General features: G+C 47.8%; 1 protein-coding gene across 1 annotated transcript in view; it reads left to right on the top strand.

The window, feature by feature from the left end:
* gpr143 (G protein-coupled receptor 143) overlaps nucleotides 1-20498 on the top strand; it is a 56880-nt gene extending 36382 nt beyond the window's left edge. Inside the window, exons 7-8 of the mRNA XM_059963255.1 lie at nucleotides 2556-2673; nucleotides 20187-20498. Coding sequence (XP_059819238.1) covers nucleotides 2556-2673; nucleotides 20187-20498 — 430 coding nt within the window. The remainder of the gene's footprint in view (nucleotides 1-2555; nucleotides 2674-20186) is intronic.
* The last annotated feature ends 526 nt before the right edge of the window (nucleotides 20499-21024 follow it).

The following is a 21024-nucleotide window of genomic DNA, read 5'->3' as shown; positions in this document are numbered from 1 at the left end:
AGTCACCTAGCTACAGGAAAGATGTAAACAAGATTGAAAGAATACAGCGAAAATTTAAGGATGGTGCCAGGTCTGGAGGACCTGGGTTATAAGGAAAAATTTGAATCAGTTAGGACTGTATTCCTTAGAATGTAGAAGACTGAGAGGAGATCTGATAGATGTATACAAAGTTATGAGGGGTATAGATCAGGTAAATGAAAACAGGGTTTTTTTCCACTGAGGTTGAGTCAGACTGCAACTAGAGATCATGGGTTCAGGGTGAAAGGTTTTAAGGGAAACTTGAGGGGAAACTTCTTCACTTAAATGGTCATGAGAGTGTGGAATGAGCTGCCAGCACAATTGGTGCATGCAAGCTCAATTTCAACGTTTAAAAGAAGTTTGGATAGGTACATGGGTAGTAGGGTTATGGAGCACTATGGTCTCGGTGCAGGTCGAAGGGATAAGGCAATTTAAATGGTTTTGGCATGGACTAGGTGGGCTAAAGGGCCTGCTTTTGTGCTGTACTTCTCCATGACTCTGATCTCGTGTCCTTTCATTCTAGGGATTTGATTTTGTTTCTATTTTTACCACAGAGGCCAAATTACCCTCTCTGCCTAGTCTTTCAATACAATGTGTATCCTTGGATGTTGAGCTACCAACTATAATCTTCTTTCATTCATGACTCAGTGAAGCCATGACAAAGTCATACCTGCCAATCTCTAACTGCGCATTTCATCTACCTTATTCCGTATACTGTGTGCATTGAAATATAACACCCTTGGTATTGTCTTTATCACCCTTTCTGATTTTGCCCCCATGTTGCACTTCAACTCATGACATTGACTGCAACCTTGCCCCATCATCTGCCTGTCCTTCCTCACGGTGTCACTACACCCTGCATTGACTTGTATACCAACTGCCTCATTCTCAGCCCCTTAAATCTGGTTTCCATCCCCCTGACAACTTAGTTTAAACCCTCCCCAGCAGCTCTAGCAAATGCCCTCAAGGTTATGGTCCTCAGGTTGGATATTAGTCTCCCAGTTGTCTCCCAAATTTTTTTCCTGCATACCTGGAAACTGTTTAGCCTCTAGAGCTTATTTTGAACTTTAAAGGTAGCAAGACCCAAGTCACCATTATTCTGCACTTTTTTAAAAAAAAATTTCCTCTCAAACCCTACTTATGCATTTGATTTTTCTGAATTGGGCAGGGGACTTTGGAATCCCTTCATTGTGATTGCTTTATTCCCGATAAGACAGTGCTGGTAATGGGTCATCTATTTCTTTCATTGGATAGAAAGATTGAAGATTCTGTAGGAGGGAAGGTTTGGATTGATCTTTGAGTAAAAGGTCAACACAACACTGTTGGCTGAAGGGTCTGCACTGTGTTGTAATGTTCTGTGTTCTAGATCCTAGTACTGCATTTCAGAAACAGACAGTGTTTATTTAGTGTACAGCACTGCTAAATTACATGTCTGTTGCATTCTATGAATTGTCATTGCTGCTTGTTCCATTTTAAACAACTGCAGTGGGCTTCTGAGAGAGTGCACCGCCATCAGTCAGAATCAGGTTTAATATCACTGGCATATAATATCATTTAATTACAATAAGAAATACTTCTATTAAATAAGTTGTGCAAAAATAAAGCAAAAAAAAAGTGAGGTAGTGTTCATGGGTTAATTGTCCATTCAGAAATCTGATGGCGGAGGAGAAGAAGCTGTTCCTGAAACATTGAGTGTGTGTCTTCAGGCTCCTGTACCTCCTCCCTGATGGTAGCAATGAGAAGAGGGCGCATCCTGGGGGTGGGGTCTTTGTGTCCCTGTGCTGTGTTAAGCCAATTTGTCCCATTCTTTCAGTTAGACATATCCTGCTGTGTAGAAAACAGGCCAAACTGCCTCTCCCAACCAAAATAAAACACTTTGTCCCCGTTTCATTGACGCCCTGGGTCCTTTTATGTGGGGAAAATACTGGCCATGCTTGAACACTTCAAACTGTGCATTAAAATAGTTGAATTTGTGGTCAAATGTGCAATTACGTGTGTTCCCAGGGCAATGGTAACATTCTTACAGGCAGCACGGGCTGGAATTGTAACACCATGGCACCAACATTCAGAAGACAGTCATAAGTCAGGCCCAATTTGTACTAGAAAGAACACAACTGGAACAGAAAAAAAACACATTTTAGAGAAAAGTGGCCATAGTATCTTAGTGATCTGGATTGTTCCGGTTGGTTCAAGAACCAAATAGTTGAAGGGAAGTAGCTGCTCTTGAACTTGGTGGTGTGGGACTTCAGGGCTGTGAGAAGATGGCTTGGTTCAGATGGTGGGGATCTTTGGTGGAGGTTGCCTTCTCCAGGCATGGCCACCTGGGGATGCTCCCATTGATGGGGGGGGATGTATCGGCCAGAGTCCGCAGCTCCAGCTTCTGGCATTCCTGTGTATTCAGATTGCTAAACCAGACGATGGTTCAACCAGTCAGATAACTGACAAACCAAATAATCCATTGTGTGAGATGGAGAGGCAGCTTTTATGTCCGTTGCTGTGTTTCTGAAATGATACAGATATTGTTTCTTTCTACACAGTTGGCTGCCAAACCTCATCAATGAGAGCCTTTTATTCTACCTTGAACTGCAGCCAGACATGAACAAAGATCTGCAGAAGAATGTCAAGAATGCAGCTCTCATCACTTGGTTTATCATGGTAAGGCATCTGTCTGAAATTCTACAGCACATATCATTCCTCAACAGGACAGCGATGCTTCATGAGAATAAAAGCTAACTGTTGGGTTTAATTTAAAAGTTCACTGTAGTTTTTCTTTAGCCGAGTTTGTCAAAGGACGTCTTAGAAATCTGGTTACATCACATTGACATATAAAACATATTGGTTTGCCTGGAAGGCTGTTAACAGCTTGGTCCGGAGATTGCCGCAAACACTCAGCAGCTGTGGAAGGGAGACGGTCAACATTTCAGGTCCTGGACTTCTCATCAGAACTGGGAAGGAAGCGCCCAGGTGGAAGGTCCAGTCCCAGAAATGATGAGCATCCCTTTCCCTTCACAGACGCTGCGCAGTTCCTCCAGCACTTTGCTGGGGAAGGAAGAAAAGCTAGTTGGCATCCAACAGGAGAGAAAGTGTGGTGAGAAGAAAGGGAATGTTTCTCCAAGTGGATTAACTTCCAAATCCAAAGGCTTCTGTCTCTGTAGAACGTGGTGGTAATGGTGGCACTGAGGGCTTTGAACACTTGAATTGGATCCACAAGTGCTTCGCTCTCATTTCAATACCAATGACCACCATTGTGCCAGCAAGCACAGAGCAAGTGCACCTGTCAGCTCAGACAAATTACGCTGTCACAAAATCATAATCCATACTGAAGTGTAAAGACCTGATTATAGAATACAGCAAGAGACCAGTTATTCAATATGATTAATTAGTCTGATCGACTCGACCTACAAATGTCAACGTGGGAGATAAAAAGGGAATCAAGCTAAGTGCTCATTCAGTCAAATGAAAACATTGTTATGAAGTACAGCCAACACAGTTGTCAATGGATGCTTCTCATCGCATTTGCCATGGGTATTTTACCAGGAGGAACCCACCACTCTGACAAATGCAGAGTGTTAAAACATGAAAGAAGTCCACACCCTACCTCCGCCTTGCTAATTTGAGAAGAACATCGGCTGGTTAGTCTTGGGTTTGCTGAGGTTTTGTAGTTGATCCCCTGACATCTTTACCCCTGTGTGTCGGGAAGAAAGCAGGTGAAAGCAGTTTCCAAGTCTGCTGTGATTTGCAAATAAATAGCTGTTGACTTTTGCATTCTGGGTGAAATAAAACCTGGAAGGAAGATCAGCTAGCTGTGCTTTGTGAAGCGTTGCTAATATTCAAGGCAAGATGCTGAACTATTGTCTCCCAGGGAACGGTATCTTGACATTGAGCATAGAACAGCATTTCCCATGATGCCATTTTAATCTAACGTACTGTAATCCTATATGCTGATAATTCACATCCCTCCATTCCTTGCATGTTAATGTGTTTGTCTAAATGCTTGTTTAAGCCCGCTATTGTATCTGCTTCCACCACCACTACTGATGCAGTGTGTTTCAGGCACCTACTATTCTGTGTTGGTTTTAAAAATAATTTTACCCTCACATTCCCTCCTTTAAAATATCCCCCCTCGCCCTTTGGTATATGATAGTTCCACTCAGGGAAGGGGCAGAGAAAGATTCTATTGATTTAATCTATGCCTCTCATAATTTAGTAAGTTCGAGCAGGTCTTCGCTCAGCCTCCACTCCTGAGAAAACACCCCAAGTTTGTCCTATCTCTCCTTATCAATAATCCAAGCAGCATGTGGGTGAACCTTCCTGCAGCCTCTCCAAGGCCTTCATACGCTTCCTGTAACAGGGTGACTTGGACTGCATACAGTACTCCAAATATAGCCTGACCAAGGGTTTTACACAATTGCACCATGACTTATGAAAGCAAGCATGCCATATGCCTTCGACTTGTGTTACCACTTTCAGTTAACTGGACTCGTGTCCCAAGGTCCTTCTGTATGGCAATGCTCTGATGGGCCTTGCTGTACCTTCCCCTTGCATTTGATCTCCAAACACTTCACACTTGCCCAGATTAAAATGCATCTGCTATTCTTCTGCCTGTATTTGCGTTGGCTATATCTTGCTGAGTCCTTTGACAAGCTTCACTGTCTACATTTCCATCCAGTTCTTGTTGTCTACAAACTTAATCAGCTCATCTATGTTTTCATCCAATTTGTATATCATCATCAGTAGATGGTTATGATATAGAAGTACTAACATATCCACTTAGTGGCCACTTTATTACGTGCCTCCTATAGCTGATAAAATGGCTACTGAAAGTAGGTTCGTTGTCTTCTGGTACTGTAGCCCATCCACTTCAAGGTTCAATCTGTTGTGGGTTTGGAGATGCTCTTCTGCACACCACTGTTGTATGGTTTCTTAAGCTCCTGTCTCCATCCTGTCAGCTTGAACTGGTCAAAATCCATGCTTACTAAATTCCATGTATACAACATTCACTGGACTACTCTGTTCAATCACCTTCATCACCTCAAAAAGAGACTAAGTAAAGGTTGTAAGGTGTGACCTGTTGTGCACAAGTCCATACTCTCCACTAAATTCCCGGTCTTTGATGTGTAACTCAAGGTCCTTTTATCTCTCAGAGTATATCTATTATCCTTCATCAAGAAAGGAAAAAATATTGGCTAATAGGCAGTCTTCAGAGCCTCTGCCCGTTGCTGCAGAGAATATAATGATGTTTGCCAAGTCTACAGCAATCTGCTGTCTTCTCTCTCTCTCAATGCCCCTCAACAGATCCCATCAGCCCCTGATGACATAGCAACATAGAAAACTTACAGCACAATACAGCCCCTTCAGCCCACAAAGCTGTGCCAAACATGTCCTTACCTTAGAAATTGCCTAGGGTTACCCATAGCCCTCTGTTTTTCTAAGCTCCATGTACCTATCCAGGAGTCTCTTAAAAGACCCTAACGTATCCACCTCCACCACTGTCACCGGCAGCCCATTCCACACACTTGCAACCCTCTGCTTAAAAAAAAACACTTATCCCCTGACATTTCCTCTGTACCTACTTCCAAGCACCTTAAAACTATGCCCCCTCGTGGTAGCCATTTCAGGCCTAGGAAAAAGCCTCTGACTATCCAAACGATCAACATCTCTCATCATCCTGTACACTTCTAACAGGCCACCTCTCATCCTCCATCGCTCCAAGGAGGAAAGGCCGAGTTCACTCAACCTATTCTCACAAGGCATGCTCCCCTATCTGGGCAACATCCTTTTAAATCTCCTCTGCACCCTTTCTATAGTTTTTGCATCCTTCCTGTAGTGAGGTGACCAGAAATGAGCACAGTACTCCAAGTGGGGTCTGACCAGGGTCCTATATTGCTGCAACATTACCTCTTGGCTCCTAAATTCAATTCCACGGTTGATGAAGGCCAATACACCATATGCTTTCTTAACCACAGAGTCAACCTGTGCAGCAGCTTTGAGTGTCCTGTGGACACTTGTTCTTCAATAGACCCAACATTTGATCTCAACATGTCCTAGATCAATACAAGCACAAGCCTGGTGTATCTTAATCCCTGTGTCTTGTTTCAGATGATTGACAGACAAAACTGGTGTGTCATTATGTTTTTTATGACTGACCTTTCATGGTGACTACATTTTCCTGAGTTGCAATCTGAAATATTGAACATACAGTCCCATTATCTATAGATAGAGGGCAATAAGTCCTCTGTAATGAAAATTTTTCATTTGTGACAGTGTAGTGGAATAGTTATTCCTTCACAACACTTCCATTTACCACCTGCTTCCTGTACCAATTTTCCCCCCCAAAAATTCAAAGTTCAAGGTAAAATTAATTATCAGAGTACATACATGTCACCACACACAACCCTCAGATTCTTTTCCTGAGGGCGTACTTAGCAAATCTATAGAAAAGTTACTGTAAACATCAGGAACAGTACACAAGCTGCAAATGTAGATATACACTAAATAAATAGCAATAAATGAAGAGCAATAAATGGATGAGGCTTACTGCAGGTGGACCCACTCAGCAGGTTGTGAGAGGTTGTGACCCGTCACAACAGACAGACAGACATACTTTATTGATCCCGAGGGAAATTGGGTTTCGTTACAGCCGCACCAACCAAGAATAGTGAAGAAATATAGCAATATAAAACCATAAATAATTAAATAATGATAGGTAAATTATACCAAGTGGAAATAAGTCCAGGACCAGCCTATTGGCTCAGGGTGTCTGACACTCCGAGGGAGGAGTTGTAAAGTTTGATGGCCACAGGCAGGAATGTCACTCAGTGTTACAGCAATTGATGATACTCAGATGTATGATATCTGTGCCAAGGATTGTTGAGGTTGATGGAGCTCTGCTACCTCCTTCCAGGACTGAGACCAAACTCTGCACCATAAACACCTGTCCTCACCATTGCTCCTCCAGGACTGAGACCAAACTCTGCACCATAAACACCTGTCCTCACCATTGCTCCTCCAGGACTGAGACCAAACTCTGCACCATAAACACCTGTCCTCACCATTGCTCCTCCAGGACTGAGACCAAACTCTGCACCATAAACACCTGTCCTCACCATTGCTCCTCCAGGACTGAGACCAAACTCTGCACCATAAACACCTGTCCTCACCATTGCTCCTCCAGGACTGAGACCAAACTCTGCACCATAAACACCTGTCCTCACCATTGCTCCTCCAGGACTGAGACCAAACTCTGCACCATAAACACCTGTCCTCACCATTGCTCCTCCAGGACTGAGACCAAACTCTGCACCATAAACACCTGTCCTCACCATTGCTCCTCCAGGACTGAGACCAAACTCTGCACCATAAACACCTGTCCTCACCATTGCTCCTCCAGGACTGAGACCAAACTCTGCACCATAAACACCTGTCCTCACCATTGCTCCTCCAGGACTGAGACCAAACTCTGCACCATAAACACCTGTCCTCACCATTGCTCCTCCAGGACTGAGACCAAACTCTGCACCATAAACACCTGTCCTCACCATTGCTCCTCCAGGACTGAGACCAAACTCTGCACCATAAACACCTGTCCTCACCATTGCTCCTCCAGGACTGAGACCAAACTCTGCACCATAAACACCTGTCCTCACCATTGCTCCTCCAGAACTGAGACCAAACTCTGCACCATAAACACCTGTCCTCACCATTGCTCCTCCAGGACTGAGACCAAACTCTGCACCATAAACACCTGTCCTCACCATTGCTCCTCCAGGACTGCCATTCTAACACAACTCCCTTTTTCCTTCTTCCATAACTTGCTGCTACCCATATCTCATCTGCACCGCATTCACCAAGGAGCAGTGCTCACTGATCTGTAGCGGTCACTGGGCAAGCACTAGGCACTACCACGTTTCCCAACACTCATCCTCATTTTCATTTCCTCCATGGCTTCACCTTCCTTCTCCACGCGCCATCTCTCAGACGTAGGGGAGTACAACACGGGAACGTTTGGGCCACGAACCCAGTGTTCAATCTGAAGTCCAGAAGCTGAGGAAGTCAAAAGGCCCAACGTCTGCAGTCCACCCATCGACTGGAGGCTGGAGGCCTGTCCAGGTGGGTGAGAGGAACGGGGCTTGTGTTCCTGTTGATGGTTTGATGAGGTTGCTGCTCACGTTGCTTTGTGAACACGGTGGGCACACTATGTTGGGAATGGAATACGTGGCCACACTCACGGGCTGCTCCCAGCACATCTCTAGGTTGTGTTGGTTGTTCAAACTTCAGAATAAAATTTATTATCGGAGTACATACACGTCACCACATACAACCCCGAGATCCTTTCTCCTGGGGGAACACTCAGCAAATCTATAGAACAGTAACTGTAAACAGGATCAATGAACCGGCAAAGCCCAGAGGATGACAAACTGTGCAGATGCAGATATAAATAAATATCTGTAAATAATGAGAGCATGAAATAATGAGATAAAGAATCCTTCAAGTGAGATCTTTGGTTGTGGTAACGTCTCTATTGATGAGTGCGTTTGACCTCTTATATTCGAGAGCCTGTCATTTTCTTCTTGAACCTGGTGTTGTGAGTCCTGAGGCTCTTGTACCTTCTACCTGATGGCAGCAGTGAGAAAAGAGCATGGCCTGGGTGGTGAGGATCTTTGCTGCTTTCCTATGATGGTATTTCATTTAGGTGTGCTTGATGTTTGGAAGGGTTTTACCCATGATGTACTGGACCAAATCCACTAATTTTTGTAGGATTTTCCATTCAAAGGCATTGGTGTTCCCATACCAGGCCATAATACTGCCAGTCAATACACTTCCCACAGTTTGTGAAGGTTTTTGGCGACATGCTGAACCTCCGCAGGATCCTGAAGAAGTAGAGGTGTTGTCATGCATTCTTCACAATTACATTTATATGATGTGTCCAGGACAGGTCCTCTGAGATAGTGACACCAGGAATTTAAAGTTACTGACCCTCTCTACCCCTGATCCTCCAATGATTACTGGCCCATGGACCTCTGGTTTCCCTCTCCTGAAGTCCACAATCAGTTCCTTCGTCTTATTGACATTGAGTGAGAGACATTGTTATTACACCACTCAGCTAAGTCTTTATTCTCCCTCCTGGGTGCTAATTCATCACCCCCTTTGATACAGCCCACAACTGTGGTGTCATCAGCAAACTTGTAAATGGTGTTGGAGCTGTACTTAGCCACACAGTCATCGGTGTAAAGCGAGTAGAGCAGTGGGCTTAGTACACAGCCTTGTGGCGCATCTGTGTTGCTGGAGATTGTGGAGGAGATGTTACTGATGTAGGTCTTTTGTAAAAGCGGAGTGGAGTAAAGCGGTGGACACCTGTATCTGCCAATGTGTTTTTCTTAGTAAAATAACATTATTTATAAAATGCTTATTTGAATTTTGTAGAAAAATAAACATTAGCATTATCTGTTCTTATGTAGAATCTAGGATTGTTGGCAAAAGTCACACCTTTACCAAAGCTGTTACTTTTCTGGGTTGTTCTGCTTTTGCAAGCGGTGCATGTGTGTACAGTGGCCAGCAGGGGGTGCCGTTGGCCCATTACTGGCTGCTTTGTCCCGCTCCCGGTGACCGCGACAGCACTGCAGGGGTTGGTTACTCTGAGCGTTGATTAATCCAGTTTGTGCTTCAGGCTGACTGAGGAAGAGCTGCTGCTTTGACTTGCATCATTAACAGTATACTTGCTGCTAAGAGATCTGTGCCGTTTCTATTTCTTTTCTCTTTTCTTCCCCTCCTGACTGGAACAATTAGCTTTTAACCAGCACCTTTTACCAAGTAAGGCTCCCCTGGGCCTTGCAAACTGCACAATCAGTGAAACTTGACTCTGACTTGCACGTGTTACCGAGGCAGGTGAGCAATAGGTTGGTAACAGGTACTAGATCATAAGACATCGGCCATTTGGCCCGTCAAGTCTTTTCTGGCATTCCATCATGGCTGATTATTCTCACCCCCATTGTCCTGCCTTCTACCTGTAACCTTTGATCCCCTTACTAATCAAAAACCGGTCAACCTCTGTTTTAAATACACCCAATGACTTGGCCTCCAGAGCTGCCTGTGCAATGAATTCTGGATAGTAACCACCCTCTGGCTAAAGAAGTTACTCCCCATTGCTATTCTAAACAGATGTCCTTTTATTCTGAAGCCGTGTCTTCTGGTCCTAGACTACCCCCGCTATAGGACACGTTCTGTCCACATCCACTCTCTCTTGAGCTTTCAATATTCAATGGGTTTCAATGAGATCCCCCTGCTCAGTTTCCTAATCTCCAGTGATTATTCATTGAGATACAGTACGGAATAGGCCCTTTCAGCCCTTTGAGCTGCACCAGCCAGCAATCCCCAGTCTAACCCTTGCCTAATCACAGAGCAATTTACAATGACCAATTAACTTACCAAATGTTATGGCTTTGGACTGTGGGAGGAAATCAGAACACCCAGAGGAAACCCATGCAGTCATGGGCGGAACGTACAAACTCCTCACAGACAGCAGTGGGTACTGAACCTGGGTCACTGGTACTGCAAAGCATTGTCTAAGCATTACACTTTTGTGCTGCCCTAGTGTACAGGCCCAGAGTCATCAAATGCTCCAGCTATGTTAACCCTTTCACTCCTGAGATCATTCTCATAAACCTTGTCTGGTCCCTCTCCAATGCCAGCACATCCTTTCTTAGATAACAGTCCCAAAACTACAAGTGCATTTTGGCCAGAGCCTTATAGAAGCTCAGATGTGACTATTAGGAGCAGAGTGAGGGACGGAGAACTGTAGATAGTACTCCAGTGGCAGAAAGATTGCTGGAATGGAGGAAGTTTTTCAAAGGATACAGCAAGATAGAAATCAGTGGGGAATTTGGGTGGGGGGGGGGTGGCACATAATGCTGTATCTGGAGAAATGTGCACTTTGGGTGGTCAAGTGTAAGAAAAGGCAGAGCAGACTAGATGGGCCAAATGGCCTAACTTTGCTCCTGTATCTTATGGTCTAAATGTATATAGTCAATAGCAGGACCCTTGGGAGCATTGATGTAGAAAGGGGCCTTAGGGTGCTAGCCCACAGCCCTCTGAAAATAGCAACATGAGCAGATAGAGTTGCCAAGATAAAACAGCAATGTCAATATAGATGTTCGAAAGTCACGTTGCAGCTGTAGAAAACTTTGGCTACATTTGGAATACTGTGTGCAGTTCTGGTCACCACATTACAGGGAGGGTGTGAAGGCTTTAGAGAGGGTGCAGGAAAGTTTTCCAGCATCTTGCCTGAAATAGAAAGTATAACAAGAGGTTGGGCAGACTTGACTTGTTTTCACTAGAGAGTCTGAGGCTGAGGAGCAAGCTAGCAGAAGTCTGTAAAATGATGAGAGATATAAGGCAGATAATATCTTTTTCCCAACAGTGGAAATATCTAGAGGGCAGAGCTTTAAAGAATCTCTTAAGGCAATTTTCCTTTTTAATGGACACAGTGGCAGGTGCCTGGATTTTGTTGCTAGGGGTGGTGATGGAAGCAGTTACAATAGCAACATTGGCAAGGCATTTATACAGGCGCGTGAACAGGTAGGAGTGGATGGTATAGACTTCGTGCAGGTGGATGATATCAATTTAAATTTCAATATGATCAGATTCATTTATTCATATGTTCATCAAGACATAGAGTGAAATGCCTTGTTTGTGTTAACAACATATGACTATCACTTTAACCCTATGACTGTGTTGCTAAATACAGCTCCAACACCATATCGGCATTAGCTGATGACACCAGTGTTGTGGGCTGTATCAAAGGGGTGATGGATTAGCATGCAGGAAGCAGACCGAAAATTTGGTTGTGTGGTGTAATAACAACAATCTCTCACTCAATGTAGACTTGATTGTAGACTTCAGGAGAGGGAAAGCAGGGGTCCATGAGTCAGTAATCATTGGAGTGTAGTCGCACGCAACGCGCTACTAAAGAAACACACAGAGGCAGAGAGAGCTGAACTCAGAATGACTTTACTGATTCAAAATCGCTCGCTTACATCTCCCCTCCCATGGGCCCCTGTGACCCCCGGGGCGGATGTGACGTCAGACTGTCCCCGGAAGGTCCGCCCCAAGCAGGTAGTTCCAAACGCGCTAAAGTGTGTCTGCCCGCGGTTCCCGATGGCGGTTTGAGTCCCGCGTGTGCGGGCTGCCACACCCTGCCCCACCCCCCAGAAATGTCCATCGGGGGTATGGAGCCCCCAGTCTGTGTGGCCGGCCTTGCCGGTGCGGTGTGGGTTCCCTCACAATGTCCAAGTACGCCGGTTTGAGGCGGTCCACTGTAAAAGTCTCTTCCCGGCCACCCACCTCCACCACACACGTGGTTCCGTTGTCCCAGATCACCTTGGGGGTCCCTCGTACGGCCACTGTAGAGCTGACCTGTGCATGCCCCTGCAAGTAAAAAACATACTCACAACCTCAGAGGCGTGGGACCATCCCTGGAGGTCGGAACCAGTACCAGGGTCCCTACCTTGTCCCGCAGCCTCGTCAGCACCACTGTTGGATTTTCTTCCGAACCTCGAGCCTCTGGTACGAACTCACCTGGAACCGTTGGGGGGCACCATAGACTAAGTCCGCCGAGGAGGCGTCCAGGTCCTCCTTGGGGGCTGTGCGGATGCCCAGTAAGACCCAGGGAAGCTCATCTGTCCAGTTGGGGCCCCTGAGGCGTGCCATCAGGGCCGACTTGAGATGCCGGTGGAATCGCTCTACCAAACCGTGGAACTGGGGATGGTACGCTGTGGTGTGATGCAGCTCGGTGCCCAGGAGCTGTGCCAGTGCTGTCCACAAACCAGACGTGAACTGCGCCCCTCTGTCGGAGGTGATGTCCGTTGGGAGGCCGAACCTGGCAATCCAGTTTGCAATGAGTGTCCTGGCGCAGGACTCAGTGGACGTGTCTGCGAGCGGTACAGCTTCTGACCATCTGGTGAACCTGTCTACCACAGTAAAGATATACCCGGCGCCCCGGGAGACTGGCAGGGGGCCGACGATGTCCACATGGATGTATTGGAACCTCCTGTGCGTCGGCCGGAACTGCTAGAAGGGAGCCTTCACGTGCCGCTAGACTTTGGCGGTCTGGCAGTGTACGCAGGTCCTGGCTCAGTGTCCGACCTGTTTGCATAAACCGTGCCAGACGAATCTGTCCGCTACCAGCTTGATGGATGGACGGGTGGGCCAGGTCGTGCAGCGTGTCGAATACCCGGCGCCTCCATGCCGCTGGTACCACAGGTCGGGGTTTGCCGGTAGACACGTCGCACAGGAATTGATCCGCTGCCAGGCCGAAGGAGACGTCCTCCAACTGGAGCCTCAAAACGACGGTGCGGTAAGCCAGGATCTCGGTGTCCGACCGCTGTGCTTCCGCCAGTGCTGCATAGTCTATTCCTGAGGACGATATGCCTACTGAGTGGAGACAGGGGTGAGACAGGGGTGAGACAGTTCTTCCCTGTGATGTGGTGGATTCTGAAATAAAGGACAGATGCCTCTGCTGCCGAGCCGACCATGGGTCCGATACCTTGGCCAGTGCAAAGGTGAGGGGGTTGTGGTCCGTATACACGGTGAACTCCCTTCCCTCGAGGAAGCGCCGGACAGCCAGGTAGAGCGCTAGCAACTCTCTGTCGAAGGCGCTGTACTTCACCTCTGGTGGCCATAGGTGCCGGCTGAAGAAAGTGAGTGGTCGCCACTGGTCCTCGACGAGCTGCTCCAGGACTCCACCGACTGCCGTGTCGGAAGCATCGACTGTGAGGGCCGTGGGTACATCGACTCTCGGGTCCACTAGGAGGGCCGCCTTCACCAGCGCCTCCATGGCCTGTTCGAACACCTCCATGGACTCCGCGTCCCATGCCACTTCTTTGGCCTTGCCAGCCATCAGGCTGAATAAGGGTCTCATGATGCGCGCTGCCACCAGCACGGACTGATGATAAAAGTTGACCATCCCTATGAACTCCTGCAGGCCCTGTACCGTGCTGGGCTTGGGGAACTGGCGGATGGCCTGGACCTTGTCCGGTAGGGGAACTGCGCCATGTCGGTTGACTCTGTGGCCCAAGAAGTCGATCACCGTCAGCCCGAACTGGCAAATCGCTGGATTGATTTCCAGTCCATGGTCGCTCAGGCGTTGGCAGAGCTGGTGCAAATGTGCCACACGCTCTTGGTGCAAACTGCTGGCCACCAGGATATTGTCCAAGTAAGTGAAAATGAAATCCAGGCCGTGTCCCACCGAATCCATGAGCCTTTGGAAAGTTTGGGCTGCATTCTTGAGACCGAAAGGCATCCTCAGGAATTCAGACAAGCCGAACGGGGTGATGAGGGCTGTCTTGGGCACTTCGTCGGGGTGCACTGGGATCTGATGGTATCCCTGACCAGGTCGATTTTCGAGATAATGGTCGCTCCGTGCAGGTTCGCCGTGAAGTCCTGGATGTGGGATACCGGGTATCTGTCGGCGGTTGTGGCATCGTTGAGCCTTCTGTAGTCTCCGCAGGGCCTCCATCCTCCTGCGGACTTGGGCACCACGTGCAGCGGGGATGCCCACGGACTGTCTGAGCGGCATACGATTCCCATCTCTTCCATCTTACGGAACTCCTCCTTGGCGAGGCGGAGCTTGTCTGGTGGGAGCCTGCGAGCTCGGGCGTGCAGCGGCGGCGGTCCTTGCGTGGGGATGTGACGCTGCACGCCGTGCTTGGGGTCGGCCGTGGAGAACTGCGGGGTGACTGTGAAGGGGAATTCCACCAACACCCTGGCGAATTCGTTACCCGAGAGGGTCACGGAATCCAGGTGGAGGGCCGGTAGCTTGGCTTCTCCGAGCTGGAAAGTCTGAAACATTTTGGCATGGACCAAACGCTGGCCTTTCAAGTCAACCAGGAGGCAGTTGGCTCATAGGAAGTTGCCCCTAGTAGTGGCTGTGACACTGCTGCCAACGTGAAAATCCAATTGAATCGGCTGGACCCAAAATGCAGAGTGATAGTTCACAGGCTGCACGTCCGAGTACTGGTGCCATTTGCAGCAGTGAGTTCGTGGCCTGGGACCGCGTTACGAGTGCCCATGTTCAAGGGGGGAGTACGCTGACTTCAGCCCTGGTGTCTACCAGGAAGTGCCGCCTGGAGTGTTGGTCCCAGAGGTACAGGAGGCTGTCTCGGTGGCCAACCGTCGTAGTCATTAGTGACGGCTGGCCCCGGCGTTTCCCGGAAAAGCACATGGTGGACAGCAGCGGCACGCGCCTGAGCCCCATCTTTGGTGTTAGAAACACCATTTCTCCGAACTTTCGTCTTTTTCCCCCGTGGGTCTTGATGGCTTCGGTTGTGGGGCCTGGGCTTTGGGGCTAGGCCAGTGGAGGCTGCTCCACATTGCTTGCTCTGCCATAGGACGTCTGCGTTAGCCGCGACCCTGCGTGGGTCGCTGAAATCCTCACTCGTGAGGAGGAGGCGAATGTCCTCTGGCATTTGTTTGAGGAACAACTGTTCGACTAGAAGGCATGGCTTATGGCCGTCCATGAGCACCAGCATATCATTCATGAGCTTGGATGGCGTGCAGTCACCCAGGCCGTCCATGTGTAGGAGACGTGCGGACTGTTCATGGCGGGAGAGTCCGAAGGTACGGATCAGGAGCGCCTGTGTACCTGTCCTCCACTGGTGGCTGGCGAAGGAAGTCGATGATCCGGCCTGCCGTCTCCTGGTCGAGCGTGCTGACCACGTAGTAGTACCATGTAGCGTCGGCTGTAATGTCTCTGACTTTGAACTGGGCCTCAGCCTGCTCGAACCAAACATGGGGCTGAGTGGCCCAGAAAGTCGGGAGCTTCAGAGAGACTGCGCTGTGCGAGTTGCTTGAACTCATGGCTGGTCGCTGAGTCACCGTCTCCAGATGCCGTCTGGAACGTCGAGGTCACCAATGTAGTCACGCGCAACTCGCTACTAAAGAAACACATGGAGGCAGAGAGAGCTGCACTCAGAATGACTTTACTGATTCAAAATCGCTCGCTTACATCTCCCCTCCCTTTGGCCCCTGTGACCCGCAGGATGGACGTGACATCAGACTGTCCCCGGAAGGTCCGCCCCGAGCGAGTCGTTCCAAATGCACTACCGCGTGTCTGCCAGCGGCTCCCGATGGCGGTTCAAGGCCTACGTGTGCGGGCCGCCACAGGAGGATCAGAGCTGGACAGCATCAAAAACTTTAAATTTCTGGGTGTCACTCTCTCAGAGGTCCAGTCCTGGACCCATTATATAAATATTATTCTGAAGAAAGCATGCCAGCACCTCTCCTTCCACAGGATCTACTTCATTGATCCTGTTTACAGTTACTGTTCTATAGATTTGCTGAGTGTTCCCCCAGGAGAAAGGATCTCGGGGCTGTATGTGGTGACATGCATGTACTCCGATAATAAATTTTATTCTGAAGTTTGAACAACCAACACAACCTAGAGATGTGCTGGGAGCAGCCCGTGAGTGTGGCCACGTATTCCATTCCCAACATAGTGTGCCCACCGTGTTCACAAAGCAACGTGAGCAGCAACCTCATCAAACCATCAACAGGAACACAAGCCCCGTTCCTCTCACCCACCCGGACAGGCCTCCAGCCTCCAGTCGATGGGTGGACTGCAGACGTTGGGCCTTTTGACTTCCTCAGCTTCTGGACTTCAGATTGAACACTGGGTTCGTGGCCCAAACGTTCCCGTGTTGTACTCCCCTACGTCTGAGAGATGGCGCGTGGAGAAGGAAGGTGAAGCCATGGAGGAAATGAAAATGAGGATGAGTGTTGGGAAACGTGGTAGTGCCTAGTGCTTGCCCAGTGACCACTACAGATCAGTGAGCACTGCTCCTTGGTGAATGCGGTGCAGATGAGATATGGGTAGCAGCAAGTTATGGAAGAAGGAAAAAGGGAGTTGTGTTAGAATGACAGTCCTGGAGGAGCAATGGTGAGGACAGGTGTTTATGGTGCAGAGTTTGGTCTCAGTCCTGGAGGAGCAATGGTGAGGACAGGTGTTTATGGTGCAGAGTTTGGTCTCAGTCCTGGAGGAGCAATGGTGAGGACAGGTGTTTATGGTGCAGAGTTTGGTCTCAGTCCTGGAGGAGCAATGGTGAGGACAGGTGTTTATGGTGCAGAGTTTGGTCTCAGTCCTGGAGGAGCAATGGTGAGGACAGGTGTTTATGGTGCAGAGTTTGGTCTCAGTCCTGGAGTAGCAATGGTGAGGACAGGTGTTTATGGTGCAGAGTTTGGTCTCAGTCCTGGAGGAGCAATGGTGAGGACAGGTGTTTATGGTGCAGAGTTTGGTCTCAGTCCTGGAAGGAGGTAGCAGAGCTCCATCAACCTCAACAATCCTTGGCACAGATATCATACAGCAATTATAACAGACCAGGTGACCCACATGATCCTCTCACCTGCAGTAAGCCTCACCCATGAATGAACAAATCCCTCTGCAGGTACATTAGTATCTGCTTCAACGTCTCTGTACTTCCCGATGATGAGCGCCTCACTTAAAGTGCTCTGATTGATATGTACTCCGTCGAGGATCTCCACACTGCTGCTGTGGGCGATGATGTGTGGATTAGCTTGGTGTTTCTGGCGGAATGGTTGTGACATTTCCTTCAGCCCTGCTCTGCTGTGTGCTTTCCCACTCTAGGTGGAGATAATCGTGACTTTCTCCTATCTGCCTCTCCTTGTGGGGAATCTGTCACATCTCCTGGATCCCCAATTCACAGGACGTTCTTCCTGGAATGGCTCTAACAAGGATTTGCATGTTTCTCTGAGTGATTGTCGGAGCTTGCTGTCTCTGGTGCAGCCGAAGTGTGCGCTGCTACTGTTGTGTGGCTGCTATGGTGAGTGTGCCTCTGAGAGCTGATGCCCGTCCCTGAACGCTCTGCAGTGGAGATAGTGAGGTCCAATCGGGAATAGCACAGGATCCATCTCAGCTTTTGGTTCACGATGTGAACCACTCTAGTGTTGTGTCAGACTGGATTTTGGTCAACTCATTGCTGGCGTCCTAGATGGATGTTAGTTTGGAACACGAGCATGTTTCAGTGTACAAACAAGTGTGCAACAAAAACAGAAAATGCTGCAGATTATACTGGCTATATCTGCTGGAAGAGAAATGTACAAGTCAAAGACATAGAAACATAGAAAACCTACTGCACAATACAGGCCCTTTGGCCCACAAAGCTGTGCTGAACATGTCCTTACCTTAGAAATTACCTGGGGTTACCCATAATTCTCTAGTTTTCTAAGCTCCATGTACCTATCCAGGAGTCACTTAAAAGACCCTATCGTATCTGCCTCCATCACCGTTGCTGGCAGCCCATTCCAAGCACTTAACATGCCCTGCAAAAAAAAAAATCCCTTACATCTCCTCAGTACCCACTTCCAACCAGTTTAACACTGTACCCTGTCGTGTTATCCATTTCAGCCCTGGGGAAAAAAGCCTCTGACTATCCACATGATCAATGCCTCTCATCATCTTATACACCTTTAACAGGTCACTTCTCATCCTCCACCGCTCCAAGGAGAAAAGGCCGAGTTCACTCAACCTATTCTCATAAGGTATGCTCCCCAAACCAGGCAACATCCTTGTAAATTTCTCCTGCACCCTTTCTAAGGATCTTTGATGTTAAATGTTAAGTCTGCTTCTGCATAAGACCATAAGGCATAGGAGCAGAATTAGGCCATCTGGCCCATCTAGTCTGCTCCACCTTTCAATCATGGCTGATCCTTTTTTCTATCTCCTCCTCAACCCCAGTTCCTGGACTTCTCCCCGTAACCTTTGATGCCATGTCCAGTCAAGAACCTATCAATCTCTGCCTTAAATACACCCAACGATCTGACCTCCACAGCTGCATGCGGCAACAAATTCTTCAAATTCACCACCCTTTGGCTAAAGGAATTTCTCTGCATTTCTGCTTTGAAAGGACGCCCCTCTATCCTGAGGCCGTGCCCTCTTGTCTTAGACTCTCCCGCCTTGGGAAACATCCTTTCCACATCTACTCTGTCTAGGCCTTTCAACATCCAAAAGGTTTCAATGAGATTCCCACTCATCCTTCTGAATTACAGAGAGTACAGACCCAGATCCATCTAACGTTCCTCGTATGATAACCCTTTCATTCCTGGAATCATTGTTCTGAACCTCCTCAACCTCCTCTGGACCCTCTCCAATGTCAGCATATCTTTTCTAAGATGGGGGGCCCAAAACTGTTCATCTGTTCACAATACTCAATTCTCCTCCCACAGATGCTGCCTAACTTGCAGAGTATTTCATTTTTATTTCAGATTTCCAGCATCTGCTGTTTTTCTTTAATTTTTGTTCTTGTAAATCTCATTTAAATTTCCTCCTCTCACCTTTTAATATTGGATATTTCCACCCGAGGAAAATGATTTTCTGTATCGAGCTGCCAGCTTAAGTGGTGGATGCAGGTTTGATCCCAACATTTAAGAGAAATTTGGCTCGTTGGGGAACGAGCTTCCAGTAGAAGTGGTAGAGGCAGGTTCAATATCGTCATTTTTTTAAAAAAAAATTGGATAGGTATATGGACAGGAGAGGAATGGAGGGTTATGGGCTGAGTGCAGGTCGGTGGGACTAGGTGAGAGTAAGCGTTCGGCATGGACTAGAAGGGCCGAGATGGCCTGTTTCCATGCTGTAATTGTTATATGGTTACATTCTTGGATGGGAGGGGGAGATGGAGGACTATGGTCCAGATGTAGATTGATAGGACTAGGCAGATTAATGGTCTGGCACAGACTAAATGGGCCAAAGGGCCTGTTTCTGTGCTGTCATGTCTATGACTCTATCCTGTCCATGTCTCTTACAACTCTATCAGGTCATCTCTCGAGCTCAGATGCTGCAGGGAAAACAATCCCAGTTTAGTCGAACTTCTCTTTCTCTTGGCAGTATCCTGAGAAACCTCTTTGGCACTCTCTCCAATTTATTAGTCACCTCCTCTGAACTAATTGCTAATTATTGGAACTACTTTCTCCTTTTTGTGAAGAAGGTATGAGATCTTTTACATGTTTACTAATCAATACAGCAAAAGAAGTGTTATCTTTATTGTAGTTGGAAGTTTCCTGCGTCTATTTTTGATTTTTTTTCAAATAAATTGTGTAACCTAGTTTCCAAGATCCCAGTGTCCAGTGTCTATATTCAGGCCTGATGCTGTGTTCCTTTGCAGAGTATCCTGAATCCAATGCAGGGTTTCCTCAGCACCCTTGCATTTTACGGCTGGACCGGATGGGATTTTGATTTCAATCTACGAAGGCAAAAGATCCCTTGGGAGTTCTCAGAGGGTTCGATCACAGCAGAAAATGCCTACAGCAGCCCCGTGGCCACATCAGTCGATCACCGTGGAGTTCTGCAGCAGCGTGACAAGATGCAGACTGGAACCAGTTATGAAAATAGTGATGAGCTTTCCGGCCTCTCTGAAGGTAATGGGGAAGCAAAAAACTCCTTTGTAAAAACCTCCCCTGTATATCAGGGCCTGTGACTGGTTCCCTGGGTATGGTGTGAGCCGTCCCACAGTTTCCACACTTCCCTCTTCCCTTGGGGAGGAGGACGAGGTATTTGCCCATTGAGTGTATATCACAAATCCTGTTCCCCTACTAACTTTCCCTGTGACCTATTATCAGCATAGTCTCATCAGTGTTATCACCCACCTATATTGGGGGCATCTTACGGTAGCCAATCAAAACCTCCTAGCCTGCAAGGATTTGGGAAGGTGGGAAGAATCTGGAAGGCGTACACACTGTCCCGGGAAGAAAATGCAGACTGCACACAGACAGCATCCGGTGTTAGTATTTGAACCCGTCACTGGAGCTTTGTGACGGGCGTCCTCCTAACTCTATTACCCTGCCCCACTCCACCCATCTTGTGATTGCAGGACCATCAATAGTCAACCTGTTGATTTGATTTCCTGTTCCCTGGAAGCACCTTGAAAGTAATGAATGGGGGAGGGAAATAGCAGGAAAAGGCCTTTTTAGCCACTTGTGCTTGCTCCATAATTCAACTAACTT

Source organism: Hypanus sabinus, chromosome 3, assembly GCF_030144855.1.
Source record: "Hypanus sabinus isolate sHypSab1 chromosome 3, sHypSab1.hap1, whole genome shotgun sequence".
Classification (NCBI taxonomy): Eukaryota; Metazoa; Chordata; class Chondrichthyes; order Myliobatiformes; family Dasyatidae; genus Hypanus; species Hypanus sabinus.
The sequence above is the reverse complement of the archived record's forward strand: the minus strand, read 5'-3'. Positions and strand labels throughout refer to the sequence as shown.